Here is a 16,377-nt window from a genome sequence, read left to right on the forward strand (position 1 = left end):
TAAAGCTCTAATGAGCCTGTCTTTCTTTTTTTTTTAACAGATCTTTGGTTTGAGTGTGGATAAAGCAGTTATCACAAAATCATCTGAGAAATAAAAGAAATCTTGATTTAACATGAAAACCTTTCCATTGTGTAAGTGAACTCGTTTGACCTAGATCTGTCCTTTAAAGGGCAATTGGCTGTAAGAAATTCTAAGGTTGTTCTCAGAATTCTAAGACAATTGGTAAATATTGATATAAAAAGTCGGGTTCATTAGCGACACCGATTTGATTTTCCTGAAAATCGGCCAGACGGAAAGTTCTCACTTTTGTCCACCTTCATTGTTACTCTCCATAGCAACTGAAAACTTTTCTGGGCTGAAATAATCCTCTCTAGCTCCCAGCGCACAGTCAAGGAATTTTAAAAACAGAGGACTTTGTAACCACGAAATACCCTCCAAGATTTAAAAGGCCACAGAGCTCCAGATAAATAATCATTTATCTTTCTTCTGAAGGTAAGCACTGGGTTTAGAAATGTTTGTATCATCCTCTGTCATTTTTTAAATGCTAACATAAGAATCTTAAACTTGCTCTCTCTTTTTAAACCATAAAAGTAATCCTAGTATTTTTGTTACTACCCCACAGCCATTTTAGATCATCTCTGGGCCAAGATCTGCCATGAGATGCTGTTAACATTTTGCATTCCTTAAGCAATCGGTTGAAGAGATTAATATTTTTTTTCCAGAAAGCTGATTGGCTCTAAAGTTTTCCTTTTCACTTCTGTAGTGAGCCCCAAATATGTGGATTTATCATGCTTCATGTGGACTTGAAACTCTCTTGTTTTTCTAAGATAGTTCGTACTTTTAATCAGCTGAAAACTAACCAGCATTTTCTGGACATTACTGTTTTCGTCCTTTCCTTTTTGAAAATCTTCTAACTCAATGTGATATCTGTAATGTATTCAAATTTATTTTCTGTTTACTTTTATTGACTTACTTCACTAATGAGGCCCATAAATCAATGGGTTAAAATGAGGATGTTTCCTGTTGGAGCTGTGGAGAGATAAATAAGGAGTTTGGGATTAACATATATACACTACTATACATACAATAGGTAAACAACAAGAATTCCTACTGTATAGCACAGGAAACTATAGTCAATATCTTATAATAACCTAATAGACAAGAATCTGAAAAAAAAAGAATATATATATATATATATGTATAACTGAATCACTTTCCAGTACACTTGAAACTAATACAGCATTGTACCTCAACTTAAAAATGGAGAGTCTTTCCTGCTCTTTTTTAAAAATTGAAGTATAGTTGCTGTACAATGTTGTGTTAGTTTCTGCTTTACAACAAAGTGAATCAGCTATAAGTATAGATATATTCCCTTCCCTCTTGAGCCTCCTTCCCTCACCCCGCTTCCCCATCCCACCTATCTAGGTCATCAGAGAGCACTGAGCTGAGCTCTGTGTGCTATATAGCAGCTTCCCACTAGTTATCTTTTTATACATCTGGGTTTTATGACTTGTAGCACCTTTAGGACAGACAGTGAAATGTGTTCTCCCTATCTTTTGACTCTATGTCTAGTTCCCAGAGAGGCAATATAACTCACTTCTTGGCTGTTGTACAGTTTGAAAGTCTAAACCCACCATAGTTTCCTGCCAGTGGGGGTTATGAACAACCTACAGATCCCCCATTGTTTAGAAACAGCTTGTCATTGCCAATCTACTTAGCCACCCAGTTAATGAATCTTTTCAAACCTCTTGCAGGCACAATAATTAAAGCCTTCATTTCCCCCCTTTCCACTGACATTCCTCCAGCTACAAGTTGACACCGTGAACACCAACCCATCCTCCTCCATCAGAGCAGACTCGGGGTAGAGGAAGAGTGGAGATGTGCTTCTGGACAAAGCCTTCTGTATCCTGGGTGTCCTTGTTCCTTCTACTCAGCCTTGATCCCTCAACTGAGACAGAAAAACCCTCAACTCAGGACAGCAGCAGCACTTGGAGTCCAGGGCAACTGACGGAAGTTCTACGGGTTCTCTCTGCTGATGACCCCCGTCCCCTGAACCACTCAAGAAGCCTCATCAGAACATTGCTGGAGAAAACTGGGTGCCCTCGGAGGACAGATGGAAGGCAAGGAGACTGCAATCTGGTTAGTGTGATACAATGGGATCAGGGACTGAGCGTGTTCACAAGAGCCATGCATTTCACAGTCACTTATTTCAGGAAAGCAAAATCAGACGCAAACCTTCCAATATCTGAGTGACCAATGCATTACGGTATAATAACCCCCATATGCCAGATCATACAGTAGGCTGCATATGGCATTTAAAGACATGGAGAACTTGTTTATATTAAAATGATAATAAGCCTTCTATAAGCCTTGCTACAACCCTTCTGCAGGCTTAGAAGTATGTATTTGCAAGTATGCACTATTAGTTCCCTCTTCTTTCTGACTTACTAATCCTTTTTATTTGCAGTGACCTTGAATGTGATTGGTTAGATAGATGCTGCTTGTTTTCTGAGGCAAATAATACCATCTACTATTTGTCTAGCATTGAATTTTTAAGTACTTTCTCCTAAATATCGGCAGGTGTGTTTTAATATTTTGTATCATGGGGAATTAATGAATTGGATGATTGTCTTCTCTTTTTTTTAATTTTACTTTATTTTTAAACTTTACAATATTGTATTAATTTTGCCAAATATTGAAATGAATCCGCCACAGGTATACCTGTGTTCCCCATCCTGAACCCTCCTCCCTCCTCCCTCCCCATACCCTCCCTCTGGGTCATCCCAGTGCACCAGCCCCAAGCATCCAGTATCGTGCATCGAACCTGGACTGGTGACTCGTTTCATACATGATATTATACATGTTTCAATGCCATTCTCCCAAATCTCCCCACTCTCTCTCTCTCCCACAGAGTCCATAAGACTGATCTATACATCACTGTCTCTTTTGCTGTCTTCTACACAGGGTTATTGTTACCATCTTTCTAAATTCCATATATATGCATTAGTATACTGTATTGGTGTTTTTCTTTCTGGCTTACTTCACTCTGTATAATAGGTTCCAGTTTCATCCATCTCATTAGAACTGATTCAAATGTATTCTTTTTAATGGCTGAGTAATTGTCTTCTTTAAAATGGGGAATCTGAGCTGGGGAAGGGAAGTGCAATCAGTGGGGCTGAAATGAGATCCAGGGTCCCAGAGGCCCATTTTCCAGCCATTTCCTAGTCTATTAAGTGATTCTCAAACCCTGGCTATCCATCAGCATCACCTGGCCAGGCTTCACAAAATACTCAGAATACTTGAAACTTCCTTCTCCAGACATCAAGATTTCACTTGCCCAGGAATTTTTTTTTTTTTAATCTCTGCAAGGCACTTTAATGTAAAATCAGAATTAATGTAAAAACCAACATTTAATGTAAAATCAGAATGTCTCCATTGGGGGAAAGGGAGTTTGACAAGAGCATCCCCAGCAGTAAGAGCCTATGTTTTAAAAATGACCACAGGGATTTCCCTGGTGGTCCAGTAGCTAAGAATCTGAGTTCCCAATGCAGGGGGCCTGGGTTTGATCCCTGGTCAGGGAACTAGATCCCACATGCCTCAACTCTTTGCTGCAACTAAAGATACTGCATGCCACAACTATAGAACCAGCACAGCCAAATAAATAAAACATTTTTAAAAAAAATGACTGCAAACAACAACAACAAAAAACAGACCAAAGCATTCTCAGCATCCCTTTCCTGACTGATTAGATTTTCTTCAGAATGACCTCACAAATAAGTAAGTAAATAAATGAAGACATGACTAAATAAGAGAAGCGAAATCATTTCCCCCCAGAATAAGTTTTGGCAGATTTTCTCAATCACGCTTAGTTCTGGGGGAAACATTTCCTGGCCAAGTGTTTTGTTTTTTGTTTTTCATGACAGAAGGGTCTGGCTAACAGAATTTTTCTCTGCTCTGTGCAAACAATAAATAATTCAATAATTAGTAAAACTCCCAAGGGTTCCCAGAGAAAACATGTGTTGTGAGAGGCAGCTCATCTGTGATGACATTAATTTATATATATAGCAACAGAAGACTTCCCACCGGAAATAACTAGGAGTCATATCTTATTAATGTCCTCTGAGAATTTGCTTCAGAGAAATGGTCTCCTCTAACGACATGAAGTGCCTTATTAAGGCTGGTCCAGTATTAGTTTAGCAGGGTAAGGGCAGGATGTAAACAGGCAAGATTGGTCTCCATTTTTGGAGGGGGGGTGGGTAGAATAGGTTGTTTGTACATTTTTGTTTTGTTTTGTTTTCTGTGATATTAACAAGTGTTTGGCCAATTTAGCTTCTGTTTGAATTAATTCTTATTCCTAGGAAGTGAAACACTGTAACACCTTTACTGTCCTGCTGCTGCTGTTTCTTTTTCTAAGAGACTAAAGTTGGGGGGGAAAAAAAGGCAAATCTCAGCTTCACCTCCTCAGAAGGATCTAGTTTACCCAAACACCCATGATCTAAGCAAGGAGTCCATGAAATCTGTGTTCATTCACACACACACAAAACAAACTCCCTGATTTCGCAAATACCCACATTCTCTGCAAACCACAAATCTTCACCTTGTTGTTGAATTCTTTTTTTTTTTTTTTTTTTGTCTTTTTAGGGACTTTATCCATTGAGAGGGTGCCTATCAGAAGTTTTCTGACTATAGAAAGGGCAAGGGGATGAGATCATGTTCTTAAAAAAGAGATCAGAGTGTATCTTGAATGTGTGGGGAGGAAATAAGTTCCCAATTTTATTTCAGATCTAGGTAAAAACTGAATTTTTAAAAAATGGATCTGAAGTTTTAGAGAGTGCTGTGTTTTAAAATAAATCCATTCAAGCTGCTGTCTTTGAAAAATAGACACTCTTGTCTGATTGTGGCTTTTTTTTTTTTTTTTTCTTTTAGTGAGAAGAGTGAGAAGAGTGTTTTAATACATTTAAAGAGGGATTCAGTTCAGTTCCGTTCAGTTCAGTCGCTCAGTCCTGTCTGACTCTTTGCGATCCCATGAATTAATTACAGGATGCTTGGGCCTGGTGCACTGGGATGTTGGCAATTTGATCTCTGGTTCCTCTGCTTTTTCTAAAACCAGCTTGAACATCCGGAAGTTCACGGTTCACGTATTGCTGAAGCTTGGCTTGGAGAATTCTGAACATTACTTTACTAGAGTGTGAGATGAGTGCAATTGTGTGTAGTTTGAGCACTCTTTGGCATTGCCTTTCTTTGGGATTCAGTTCAGTTCAGTCGTTGAGTCGTGTCCGACCCTGCAACCCCATGAATCGCAGCACGCCAGGCCTCCCTGTCCATCACCAACTCCTGGAGTTCACTCAGACTCACGTCCATCGAGTTAGTGATGCCATCCAGCCATCTCATCCTCTGTCGTACCCTTCTCCTCCTGCCCCCAATCCCTCCCAGCATCAGAGTCTTTTCCAATGAGTCAACTCTTCGCATGAGGTGGCCAAAGTACCAGAGTTTCAACTTTAGCATCATTCCTTCCAAAGAAATCCCAGGGCTGATCTCCTTCAGAAGGACTGGTTGGATCTCCTTGCAGTCCAAGGGACTCTCAAGAGTCTTCTCCAACACCACAGTTCAAAAGCATCAATTCTTTGGCACTCAGCTTTCTTCACAGTCCAACTCTCACATCCATACATGACCACTGGGAAAACCATAGCCTTGACTAGATGGACCTTTGTTGGCAAAGTAATGTCTGCTTTTGAATATGCTATCTAGGTTGGTCATAACTTTTCTTCCAAGGAGTAAGCGTCTTTTAATTTCATGGCTACAGTCACCATCTGCCGTGATTTTGGAGCCCAAAAAAATAAAGTCTGACACAGTTTCCACTGTTTCCCCACCTATTTCCCATGAAGTGATGGGACCAGATGCCATGATCTTGGTTTTCCAAATGTTGAGCTTTAAGCCAACTTTTCCACTCTCCACTTTCACTTTCATCAACAGGCTTTTGAGTTCCTCTTCACTTTCTGCCATAATGGTGGTGTCATCTGCATATCTGAGGTGATTGATATTTCTTCCGGAAATCTTGATTCCCACTTGTGCTTCTTCCAGCCCAGAATTTCTCATGATGTACTCTGCATATAAGTTAAATAAGCAGGGTGACAATATATAGCCTTGACGTACTCCTTTTCCTATTTGGAGCCAGTCTGTTGTTCCATGTCCAGTTCTAACTGTTGCTTCCTGACCTGCATACAGGTTTCTCAAGAGGCAGGTCAGGTGGTCTGGTATTGCCATCTCTTTCAGAATTTTCCAGTTTATTGTGATCCACACAGTCAAAGGCTTTGGCATAGTCAATAAAGCAGAAATAGATGTTTTTCTGGAACTCTCTTGCTTTTTCCATGATCCAGCGGATGTTGGCAATTTCATCTCTGGTTCCTCTGCCTTTTCTAAAGCCAGCTTGAACATCAGGAAGTTCACGGTTCACGTATTGCTGAAGCCTGGCTTGGAGAATTTTGAGCATTACTTTACTAGCGTGTGAGATGAGTGCAATTGTGCAGTAGTTTGAGCATTCTTTGGAATTGCCTTTCTTTGGGATTGGAATGAAAACTGACCTTTTCCAGTCCTGTGGCCACTGCTGAGTTTTCCAAACTTGCTGGCATATTGAGTGCAGCACTTTCACAGCATCATCTTTCAGGATTTGAAATAGCTCAACTGGAATTCCGTCACCTCCACTAGCTTTATTCATAGTGATGCTTTCTAAGGCCCACTTAACTTCACATTCCAGGATGTCTGGCTCTAGGTGAGTGATCACACCATCATGATTATCTGGGTCATGAAGATCTTTTTTATACAGTTCTTCTGTGTATTCCTGCCACCTCTTCTTAATATCTTCTGCTTCTATTCAGTTCAGTTCAGTCACTCAGTCCTGTCCGACTCTTTGCGACCCCATGAACTACAACACACCAGGCCTCCCTGTCCATCACCAACTCCCGGAGTTGACTCAGACTCACGTCCATCGAGTCAGTGATGCCATCCAGCCATCTCATCCTGTCATCCCCTTCTCCTCCTGCCCCCAATCCCTCCCAGCATCAGAGTCTTTTCCAATGAGTCAACTCTTCGCATGAGGTGGCCAAAATACTGGAGTTTCAGCTTTAGCATCATTCCTTCCAAAGAAATCCCAGGGCTGATCTCCTTCAGAATGGATTGGTTGAATCTCCTTGCAGTGCAAGGGATTCTCAAGAGTCTTCTCCAATACCACAGTTCAAAAGCATCAATTCTTCAGCACTCAACTTTCTTCACAGTCCAACTCTCACATCCATACATGACCACTGGAAAAACCAAAAGAAAAACTGCTTCTGTTAGGTCCATACAATTTCTGTCCTTTATCGAGCCCATCTTTGCATGAAATGTTCCCTTGGTATCTCTGATTTTCTTGAAGAGATCTCTAGTCTTTCCCATTCTGCTGTTTTCCTCTATTTCTTTGCATTGATCACTGAGGAAGGCTTTCTTATCTCTTCTTGCTATTCTTTGGAACTCTGCATTCAGATGCTTATATCTTTCCTTTTCTCCTTTGCTTTTCACTTCTCTTCTTTTCATAGCTATTTGTAAGGCCTCCCCAGACGGCCATTTTGCTTTTTTGCATTTCTTTTCCATGGGGATGGTCTTGATCCCTGTCTCCTGTACAGTGTCACGAACCTCCATCCATAGTTCATCAGGCACTCTATTAGATCTAGTCCCTTAGATATATCAGATCTAATCCCTTCTTTTGGATTGCTGCCACTGCTAGGTTGCTTCAGTCGTGTCCGACTCTGTGTGACACCATAGACAGCAGCCCACTAGGCTCCTCTGTCCCTGGGATTGTCCAGGCAAGAATACTGGAGTGGGTTGCCATACTCCAAGAGAATGGATTGCACTTAGGTAATGATGAGAACTGTGATGAAACCTGCTTGGGTTTCAGGCATGGTAAAGGGAAAAGAATCTGGTTTGAAGTCAACATTAGGAGCATACCCCTTGTTCTGGTACCTTCTAGCTGTTGAGTCACCGAGGTGCTGATTCCCTCCCCTGGGGGCTGCTGGTGAGATCACATGTCCATCTGTGAATGTATTTAGGAACTCAAACTCTCTTCTTCCACATGTATTCACAGAAATGTCCAGTACCAACCCTGTTTTGGTATATTGGAGCTGCGTTTGTGAAGGACCGTCAGACTGGAAAAATCAGACTTTTCCTCAGTGTACCCTTCCTGCCTGCCCCTCAGCCTCACCTCAGCTGTCCCAGAGGTTTGGGGTTTTTAACCAAGATCTCCAGGTGATTCTCAGACACATTCAAAGAGAATTGATGCTTTAAGCTCCTGTATTTAAACCCCTCCCTGTCCCCGATTTCTCAGAACTACCATGGGGTAAAGTGTGAAAAGGATCAAACTTTATCTTGTTTATGGAGCAAGTTTATCTGAACTCTTCTCAGTTAAGACTTTTCTTTCTGTCACTCAGAAATGCCACTAAATCTAGTACAGACCCACAAAAACGTAGTGCCCACCATCAGCTGCCATCGTTCCAGATCTTTCTTTGAAAGGAAAAGGAAGAAATATAATTTCCCTCTTATGTTTTACAGTCAACTGTTAGCACTCCCCATCTCCCTTCTAAGCAGACCTTATAAAAATCTAAGAACTTAAAGAAGGCAGTAGATTTACCCATCATTCCAAGTCAAATTCTCAATGTCTTTTGGTTTAAAATCCTGCAGGTTCTGACAACTGCTTCATTAGCGTAAAAAAAAAATATTTCATACAGCTCTTTGTCATTGAGGCTGGAGCCTGAAATACACAGGCATTACACGAAAAGCTGGATTAAGCAGCTGGGAGAAGGCAATTTGATTTGGCTCCAGGGTGTCACAGAAAATTTCTACCAAATATCTGAGTAGTCCATTTAACTGAGTAGAAAATGCTTCTCACATTTTGAGTAGTCTTTTTACCAAAGTTTATTTCCTTGTAAAGTTGAAAAACGAATTCCTAGAATCTGTGGGTTTTGTGTTTTTTTTCCCCATCTTAAACCTTATGCCTCCACCTGACAAGATTAGAAGGAAATCAGTGGATTATTTCTGAGTGAGTCCATTCTTTTTTAACAAAGAATCCGTTCACTGGAGTCAGAGCCTGGGACAGATCCAATGCCCATGGGGTGCCACTATTTGCAGACTTTTACTAAACATCTCCTCTCAAACCACAACCAAAGCACTTCTGAAAACTGTAACAACAAAAACAAATCTAGTGGTGATGAGCTGAAAATTCCAGTCCCCCACCAACCTCTAGAGGCCGCCTGTGACATCCGTGCCCAGAAGAGAATCCATATTTTCTTATGTTACCTCTTCTAATTCTCCCTGCAGTGTTCTTTCCTCAAGCCACAGCCTTCTGTATTAAGGTAATTTGTCTAAGATTCAAATATCAGAGCACAAAGTTTTCAGCCCGTGGCCCTTTGATTCACCATTAAGTTTCACTTCAGCTGGCCTTAAAAAACTAAAACTAAAGCAGGGAGTAGGAAAACCTCTGGTCGTTCAAGATGACCAAACTCTCTAATCAGACAAATGAAATGCTTCCACAACTTTTTAAAAGCTTTTCAAAGTGAGAAACTGATTTACCTTGCAAGTTGTAAGCATTTTACAAACTAATTCTGGCATGACCATCTGCATAAATACAGATCTTACCCTCTTTTTAAAATATTTTTTGTATTCGTTTGTTTTTGGCTATGCTGGGCTTTTGTTGCTGTACACAGGCTTTCTGTAGTTGCAGCAAGGTAGGGGATACTCTCTAGTGATGCAAAGGCTTCTTACTGCAGTGACTTCTCTTGTTTTGGAACACAGGCTTTAGATGCATGGGCTTCAATAGCTGAGGCGCGTGGATTCAGTAATTACACACGTGGGCTTGGCTACCCCATGGCATGTGGGATCTTAGTTCCCTGACCAGGGATCAAACTGGTGTCCCCTGCATTGCAAAGTGGATTCTTAACCACTTAACTCCCAGGAAAGCCCAGATCTTACCCTCTTCTCCACTACCTTGTGCCACACCCCTCCTCCCCACCTGTAGAAAGGTCCACAGCAAAAGCATGGAGAAGGAACCATGAGTGGACCAAGGTCTCAGGCAGCTTGGATGGGATGAAGAGTGGCCATAGACACTGCTGTGTGCAACCAGCACACAGCCACACCTGGGCCACAGAAATGTGGTTTGGTGGCCTCACGGAGGTTCTATGTGTTCTTGACACTCTTCTTCCCGTCTATCCAGTGCTATCAAGCAACCTCCTAATTGACCCAATTTTACTGGGTAAGGGGCTGCACAGTAAATACGTAGGTGATCCACAGCTGGTTTCCATGACACAAAACAAAGGAATGAGAATATAGTCTGTGAATGGCAGAGCAGGAATTAAGACTGGGCAGCCACTATCAACTGTGTGGTTTTAGGTACATTACTCACCCTCTCTTAAACTTGGCTTACACATATACTAAGGGTATTCTTCCTCATAGAAGGAAAAATTTCGGAGAAGGCAGTGGCAACCCACTCCAGTACTCTTGCCTGGAAAATCCCATGGATGGAGGAGCCTGGTAGGCTGCAGTCCATGGGGTCGCTAAGAGTCGGAAATGACTGAGCAACTTTACTTTCACTTTTCACTTTCATGCATTGGAGAAGGAAATGGCAACCCACTCCAGTGTTCTTGCCTGGAGAATCCCAGGGACGGGAGAGCCTGGTGGGTTGCCATCTATGGGGTTGCACAGAGTCGGACACGACTCTTGCTATAGAAAGAAAAATTTAGTTCATACTTGATTCTGTGCATATTTAAATCTTTGCATACTGCATATAAATATACCTATTAACTCATTATACATTAAATAATTGGTCAATTAGTATTCTGAATGCTGTCTATTGTGCAGAAATATTTGGTGGATAATGATATAAACTGGGCACATTTTGTTTTTCCATTTAAAATGATGCAATGTTTCCCCCCTTTGAAAAATTGATTATCCAACACCTTTTCCAGAAACCAGGAGACTTATACACTGAGGAATGACTCAGTATGGAAGGTGCTTAGCTCTGTCTTGGACACATGGCTTCCAGTAAATTGTAGCTGTATGACCAATAGTTTTACCGATATTCTAGTTTCAGGAGGTTATTTGGTCCAAAGAAGGATTCATCTGACTCACCTCCCTGGGTCCTGGTGTCAGCCCCATACAATAGCTACTGGCCCATGGACTTTTCTCTAGGGCTGATTAGGGAACAGAAAAGGGCTGGTGTGGTTTTGGTGGTTTGTTTAACCTTGACATTCAGAGTTGGTCTCATTGAGAAGACTGCGCCTGTTTGCTGAGTTCTTGGCCCCTCACAGTTGAGTTGGGGAGAGCTTGGAATCTGCCTGGCTTGTGAAGAATGTGATTAATGCTTTGCTTTACAGATGGATGACATGTTTCTTTCTGACTCAGATGGTATTTTCCAGATGTTACCCAGTGGGATGCACAGCAGACATGGAATTAGATCCCCTGAAACTTCCACCTCAGAGAACAGATTCAAAGATGTTAGAGTAGATTATCCCACAGTGGGACAGCTCCCCTGGGGCTCAAGATAGGTATTACTTAATGCCTTCACTCTGAGGCTGGTGCCATGTCATGGACTGCTTCTTGGATCCTGGGAGTGTTCCCAGAAGCTCCTCGAGTGTCTTTGAAGAAAGACAGTTCTTGTCTTGCTTGGAAAGCTTCTCTTCCACAACCTATGTGTCTTTCTTTTTCTCACTGTCTCAACACATTTCTCCAAACACCTTCCTCTGTCAAGTAAACTTCTTGATCAGACAAGCCAGGCATCTGTCTGTGGCTTGTGAAACAAAGCATGGTGGAAACATTTTTAGTAATTCTCAAACCACCAACCTCTCTGTTAACAGCAGGGTGCAGTGATTGAGTCTCAGAAGGGTACTGACATCAGCTGTCTTAGGTGGGATAAGGGGGAAGCAGATGGTACCCACTAGATGACACTAGTGGTAAGGAACCCACCTGCCAATACAGAAGACGTAAGAGACATGAGTTCAATCCCTGGGTTGGAAAGATTCCCCTGGAGAATGAAACGGCAACCCACTCCAGTATTCTTGTCTGAAAAATCCCATGGACAGAGGAGCCTGGCAGGCTACAGTCCAAAGAGTCACAGGGTCAGACACGACTGAGCAACTGAGCACACATATTCCATTTTCATTCTTCTTAAGTGTCATCATAGTGCTAGAGACCGAGGATAGAGCTATGCACAAAGCAGACAAAATCCAGCCTTAGTGGCCCAGTTGTTATCAAGGGGAAATAGAAAATAAACAAGCAGACAAATTAATCTTAGAAGTCTAGTTCCATGAAAAAATGAAAAAACAAAAACAAAAACGTGAATGCTAGAGCTGCCATTAGCTGCCTCAGCCTGTTAGGCCCCTAATATGTGGCTCATCCCACCTGAGATATACTGGTCAGCATAAACCACACAGCAGATTTCAAAGATTTAGTGTGACAAAAAGAATGTCAACTAGCACAGTGATACCTTTTAGAATTCTGATTGTGTGTTGAAATGATCATATCTTGCATATATGTGTATCTTGCAATAAAATGTATTATTCACATTAATTTCATTTATTTCTTTTATGCTTTAAAAGGTGGCTACTTGGGACTTCCATAGTGGTCCAGTAGTTAAAAATCTACCCTCCAATATAGGGAACTAAGATCCCACATGCCATGGGGCAACTAAGCCTGTGTACCCCAAGTAGAGAAGCCCATTTGCCACAACTGCTGAGTCCACATGCTGTAGAGCCTGTCCATGCTCCAGAGCTGGAGAAACCCCCACGCACTGCAATGAAGACCCAGCACAGCCAAAACAAAATGTGTGGTTACCAGAAAATTTAAAGTGTGCCTAGCACTTGTAGCTTGCATTGTATTTCTATTGAATAGCACTGTGCTAGAGAGCACAGGGCAGGGATGGGGACTTCCAACTTTGGACAGGGTATCTAGGAAGGCATCCCGGAGGAGCTGGCCCTTGAAGCTGAGACTCAAGAAATCAAGTGGGATAGAGCCTGGTGGAACTGACAGAAAGTCACAGAAGCAGAAGTGAAGTGAGAGCAGTCGAGAGAGGATAAGATGAAGTTGGCTAGATAGGGTAGGTAGAAGCCAGACTGAGGAGAAAATTATAAGGACTTGAATTTCATTCTAAATGCAATGGGGCATCACTTTAAGAGCCAGAGTCATCTGGTTTGAATCAAGGCAGCAAATCGACAGCTTGTGTTACCATAGTTGAAGACAGAAAGACTGCATTTAGGAAATAAGGACTTCCTGGGAGAGCTTCCTTATATAAAAGTTCAACCCTGACTGTCTTACTTGAATTAGGCTATTGAGGCTGCCCACTTTTCCTTCCTATTCATAAAATAATAAGCATCAGAGACTCTGTGGTGGTTAATGTTCTGGGACTATTTGTCAAGCTTTCTGTTTATTTTTATTTATTAATTTTTGCACAGTGCTTTGAACCGGATGCCCTGTTACTAATAGCTGGAGGAGATTTCGAGGATCAGCTCAAAGAGGAAGTGATCCAGCGAGTTTCTCTTCTCCTCCTCTATTACATCATTCATCAGGAAGAGATTTGTTCTTCTAAGCTCAACATGAGTAATAAGGAGTATACATTTTACCTGCACAGCCTTCTCAGCCTCAGGCAGGATGAGGACTCCTATTTCCTTTCACAGAATGAGACAGAAGATATCCTGGCTTTCACCAGGCAGTACTTTGACACTTCCAGAAACCAGGTAAGAAAGTCAGAATTGCTAACTAGATCTGCTGCTAAGATACAGTCTCAGAGCATGACTTTTTGTCACTAATATATTTGTAAGATGCTCAAAAACTTCTTAGAGAGGTAAGTAGTTGTGGTTTTTAGTGATGGGATGTTGTAACATAATTTAAAATTCTGAGTCTGAAGGGGGGAATGTAACAATTAATCAGTTGTCAGATGAGTTGTAGCCAGAAGCTGGGTAGAAGGGTGGGCAGACAGGCCAAGTAACAAGGCAGTTCTATTCTGAGTCCCCCTGAGCACTACAGTGAATGTGATTCATGGCTTTTGATCAGTCTCCAAGGACTGAACTCTAGCAGTGATTGCAGTGTGTCTATCTGCCTTGCCTTCTGGTGAGAGGAAGAGAAGGTAGTAAGAGTTGGGAAGGGATGAATTTATTATTAGTTATTTCCCTGAGGATGCAGCTTGCAAAAAGCCTTATTCATGACAGTCAGCACAGACATTATCTCTTTTGTGGCTTTTGATTGGTGCTGCATATATTCAGCGGTCCCAAGTCTCTTCTTCTCTTACAGCTCCCACTCTTAGGAAACAAGCATCTTGTTGCCTCATTACTATTCCAGTAAAAGCTGACCTTTCAGTTACCTTTTTGCTTTCTGCTTTGTGGTGGAAAGTTTGAGCTGATAACATTCTCTGAACATGAACTCTTTTAAGCCATATTTTCTTAAAGAATTAATTAAGGAGCCACCAGCACATTTTGAAGAGTGTGGCAGGATGTGTTTTTTTTCCTCTTGAATTATTAATTGACATGTGTCTCAGTCCATCTGGGCTGATATAATATAAGTGTCATAAACTGGGTGGCTTACAAACAACAGAAATTTATTCTCACACTTCTGGAGACTGGAAAGTCGAAGATCGAAGTGCTGGGTAGATTTGGTATCATCTCTGATGAGAGGCTACTTTTTGGTTCACAGAAAGTCATCTTTTCTTCGTGTCCTCACATGGTGGCAGGAGCAAGGGAGACCTGTGGGGTGTTATATAAGGGCACTAATTCCATTCATGAGGGTTCCACCCTCATGATCTAATCACCTCCCCAAAGCTTCACTTCCTAATACCATCACCATGGAGGTTAGGATTTCATTTGAATTTTGGGCAAGACACAAACATTCACTTTGTGGCAACATATATTGATAAATTTAAATTCTTGACCTCAATTCTGGTTTCTAGGAGTTCAAAGGTATCTGTGCAATCATGCTGCAACTTAATGCCAGAAAACATACCCTCCAATTTGCTGTAAATAGGCTTAATTTCTCTCATATTTGGCAGAACAAATGGAAAGACAGTTTATTAAGAACTTTGTAGATGTCATTTCAGTAACTCAAAATCACATGAATCTCAAAACTTTGGCTATATATTTTTCTATTTCCAATTGAGAAAATGTGGTTCTTTTATAGAATTCAATTTTCTATTTAAATAAGGATGTGTCCCTACAGAAAAATTTCCTCAGTGCAACATCTATCTATATAATACAAGATCAGTTCAAATTAGCCACTGGGATTTTAGCCTCCTGTGTGTTACTGTCTTTTGATCTATACTAAATGCAAATGGAAAGCCAGCATTTAAAGGCAGATGGAGTGTATATATTTAATGCAGACTTCTGGTTATGCAACGTGTACTGCAAATACCTGAGTTTCTGAGTGTGTGTGTATGGGATTAAACATTCCTATAACAGAATAAACTACTTCAATATTATATGTAGATCTACTTTATTCTTATATTGAGTCAAGAAGAATTGAGCTACTTATGAGTCATAACCCTGTGCTGAACCTTGGAACTATCTCATGGAGGAAATCATTGTCTCCAGATCCTGGGTCCTGTGGCCCATGCACTTGGACTTGGGTTCCTCTAGGATGTCAGTCAGTCAGTCTGGACTTTGCAGAAGGCCTTTTGGCACCTCACTGCAGGCTGCTGCTCTCTGACTAGGGAATATATAAGGTCACAGAAGGTTCTGGCAAGCCAGGCCTAAAATGACTAGCAGGTCTTGGTTTGCATAGGACTCAATCTCCTTAAGTCACACCACTAACAGCAGCTCCAGCTGAGCCTTCACCAGCTCATTAAGAGAGACAACCTTACTCCATCATACCCTGTTTTAGCCACCTTCCCTAATGGTCCAGAGTCTAAACATCCTTTTAGTCCTTCCTTCTCTTCCTACTCGGTTTCATCTTCCTGACTCAGTGTCTGAATGCACCCTCCTCTCTCTGTTCTTTCTGCTCTTGCTGTTTCCATGGTAAATGTACCTGGTCTTCCACTAACCCTGCTTCTTATATGGAGCATAAATATTTTTGACCACATCCTAAGGACTTCAGGGATGGATACAAGCTTTAGAATCGTCCTTTGTCCTCAGTGGCACTTGGAGATGATTACTCTTTTACAGCTTCCATGAAAAACCCACCCCACCTCTATGCTGTACACACTCTGCTATTTTAACTTGTTATTGTCATTCACGAGTCTTCTGGCTACTTCTCCAAATTTGTTTAAAGTTTGATAACTGCCTCTTAGCCTTCCACACTGCTCCCCACCATAGCTATGAATAGGCTCTTGCCAAACTCACCAATTACAGACTTTAAAAAAACCCGACAGGCTACTGAATA

The 16,377-nt window shown here is 41.5% G+C and overlaps 1 protein-coding gene across 7 annotated transcripts in view; it reads left to right on the plus strand.

Annotated features, from left to right (window-relative positions):
- Positions 1-285: 285 nt before the first annotated feature.
- SLC39A12 (solute carrier family 39 member 12) overlaps positions 286-16,377 on the plus strand; it is an 84,333-nt gene continuing 68,241 nt past the window's right edge. Inside the window, exons 1-3 of one of the 7 annotated variants that reach the window (XM_070800895.1) lie at positions 286-492; positions 1,755-2,139; positions 13,467-13,748. In XM_070800895.1, coding sequence (XP_070656996.1) covers positions 1,879-2,139; positions 13,467-13,748 — 543 coding nt within the window. In that variant the 5' untranslated portion in view covers positions 286-492; positions 1,755-1,878. Of the gene's footprint in view, positions 493-1,754; positions 2,140-8,113; positions 8,275-13,466; positions 13,749-16,377 lie in introns of those variants that run through there. The other 6 variants (XM_070800892.1, XM_070800893.1, XM_070800896.1 and 3 more) reach the window with 6 other exon arrangements.

Source organism: Bos indicus, chromosome 13, assembly GCF_029378745.1.
Source record: "Bos indicus isolate NIAB-ARS_2022 breed Sahiwal x Tharparkar chromosome 13, NIAB-ARS_B.indTharparkar_mat_pri_1.0, whole genome shotgun sequence".
NCBI classification, from domain to species: domain Eukaryota; kingdom Metazoa; phylum Chordata; class Mammalia; order Artiodactyla; family Bovidae; genus Bos; species Bos indicus.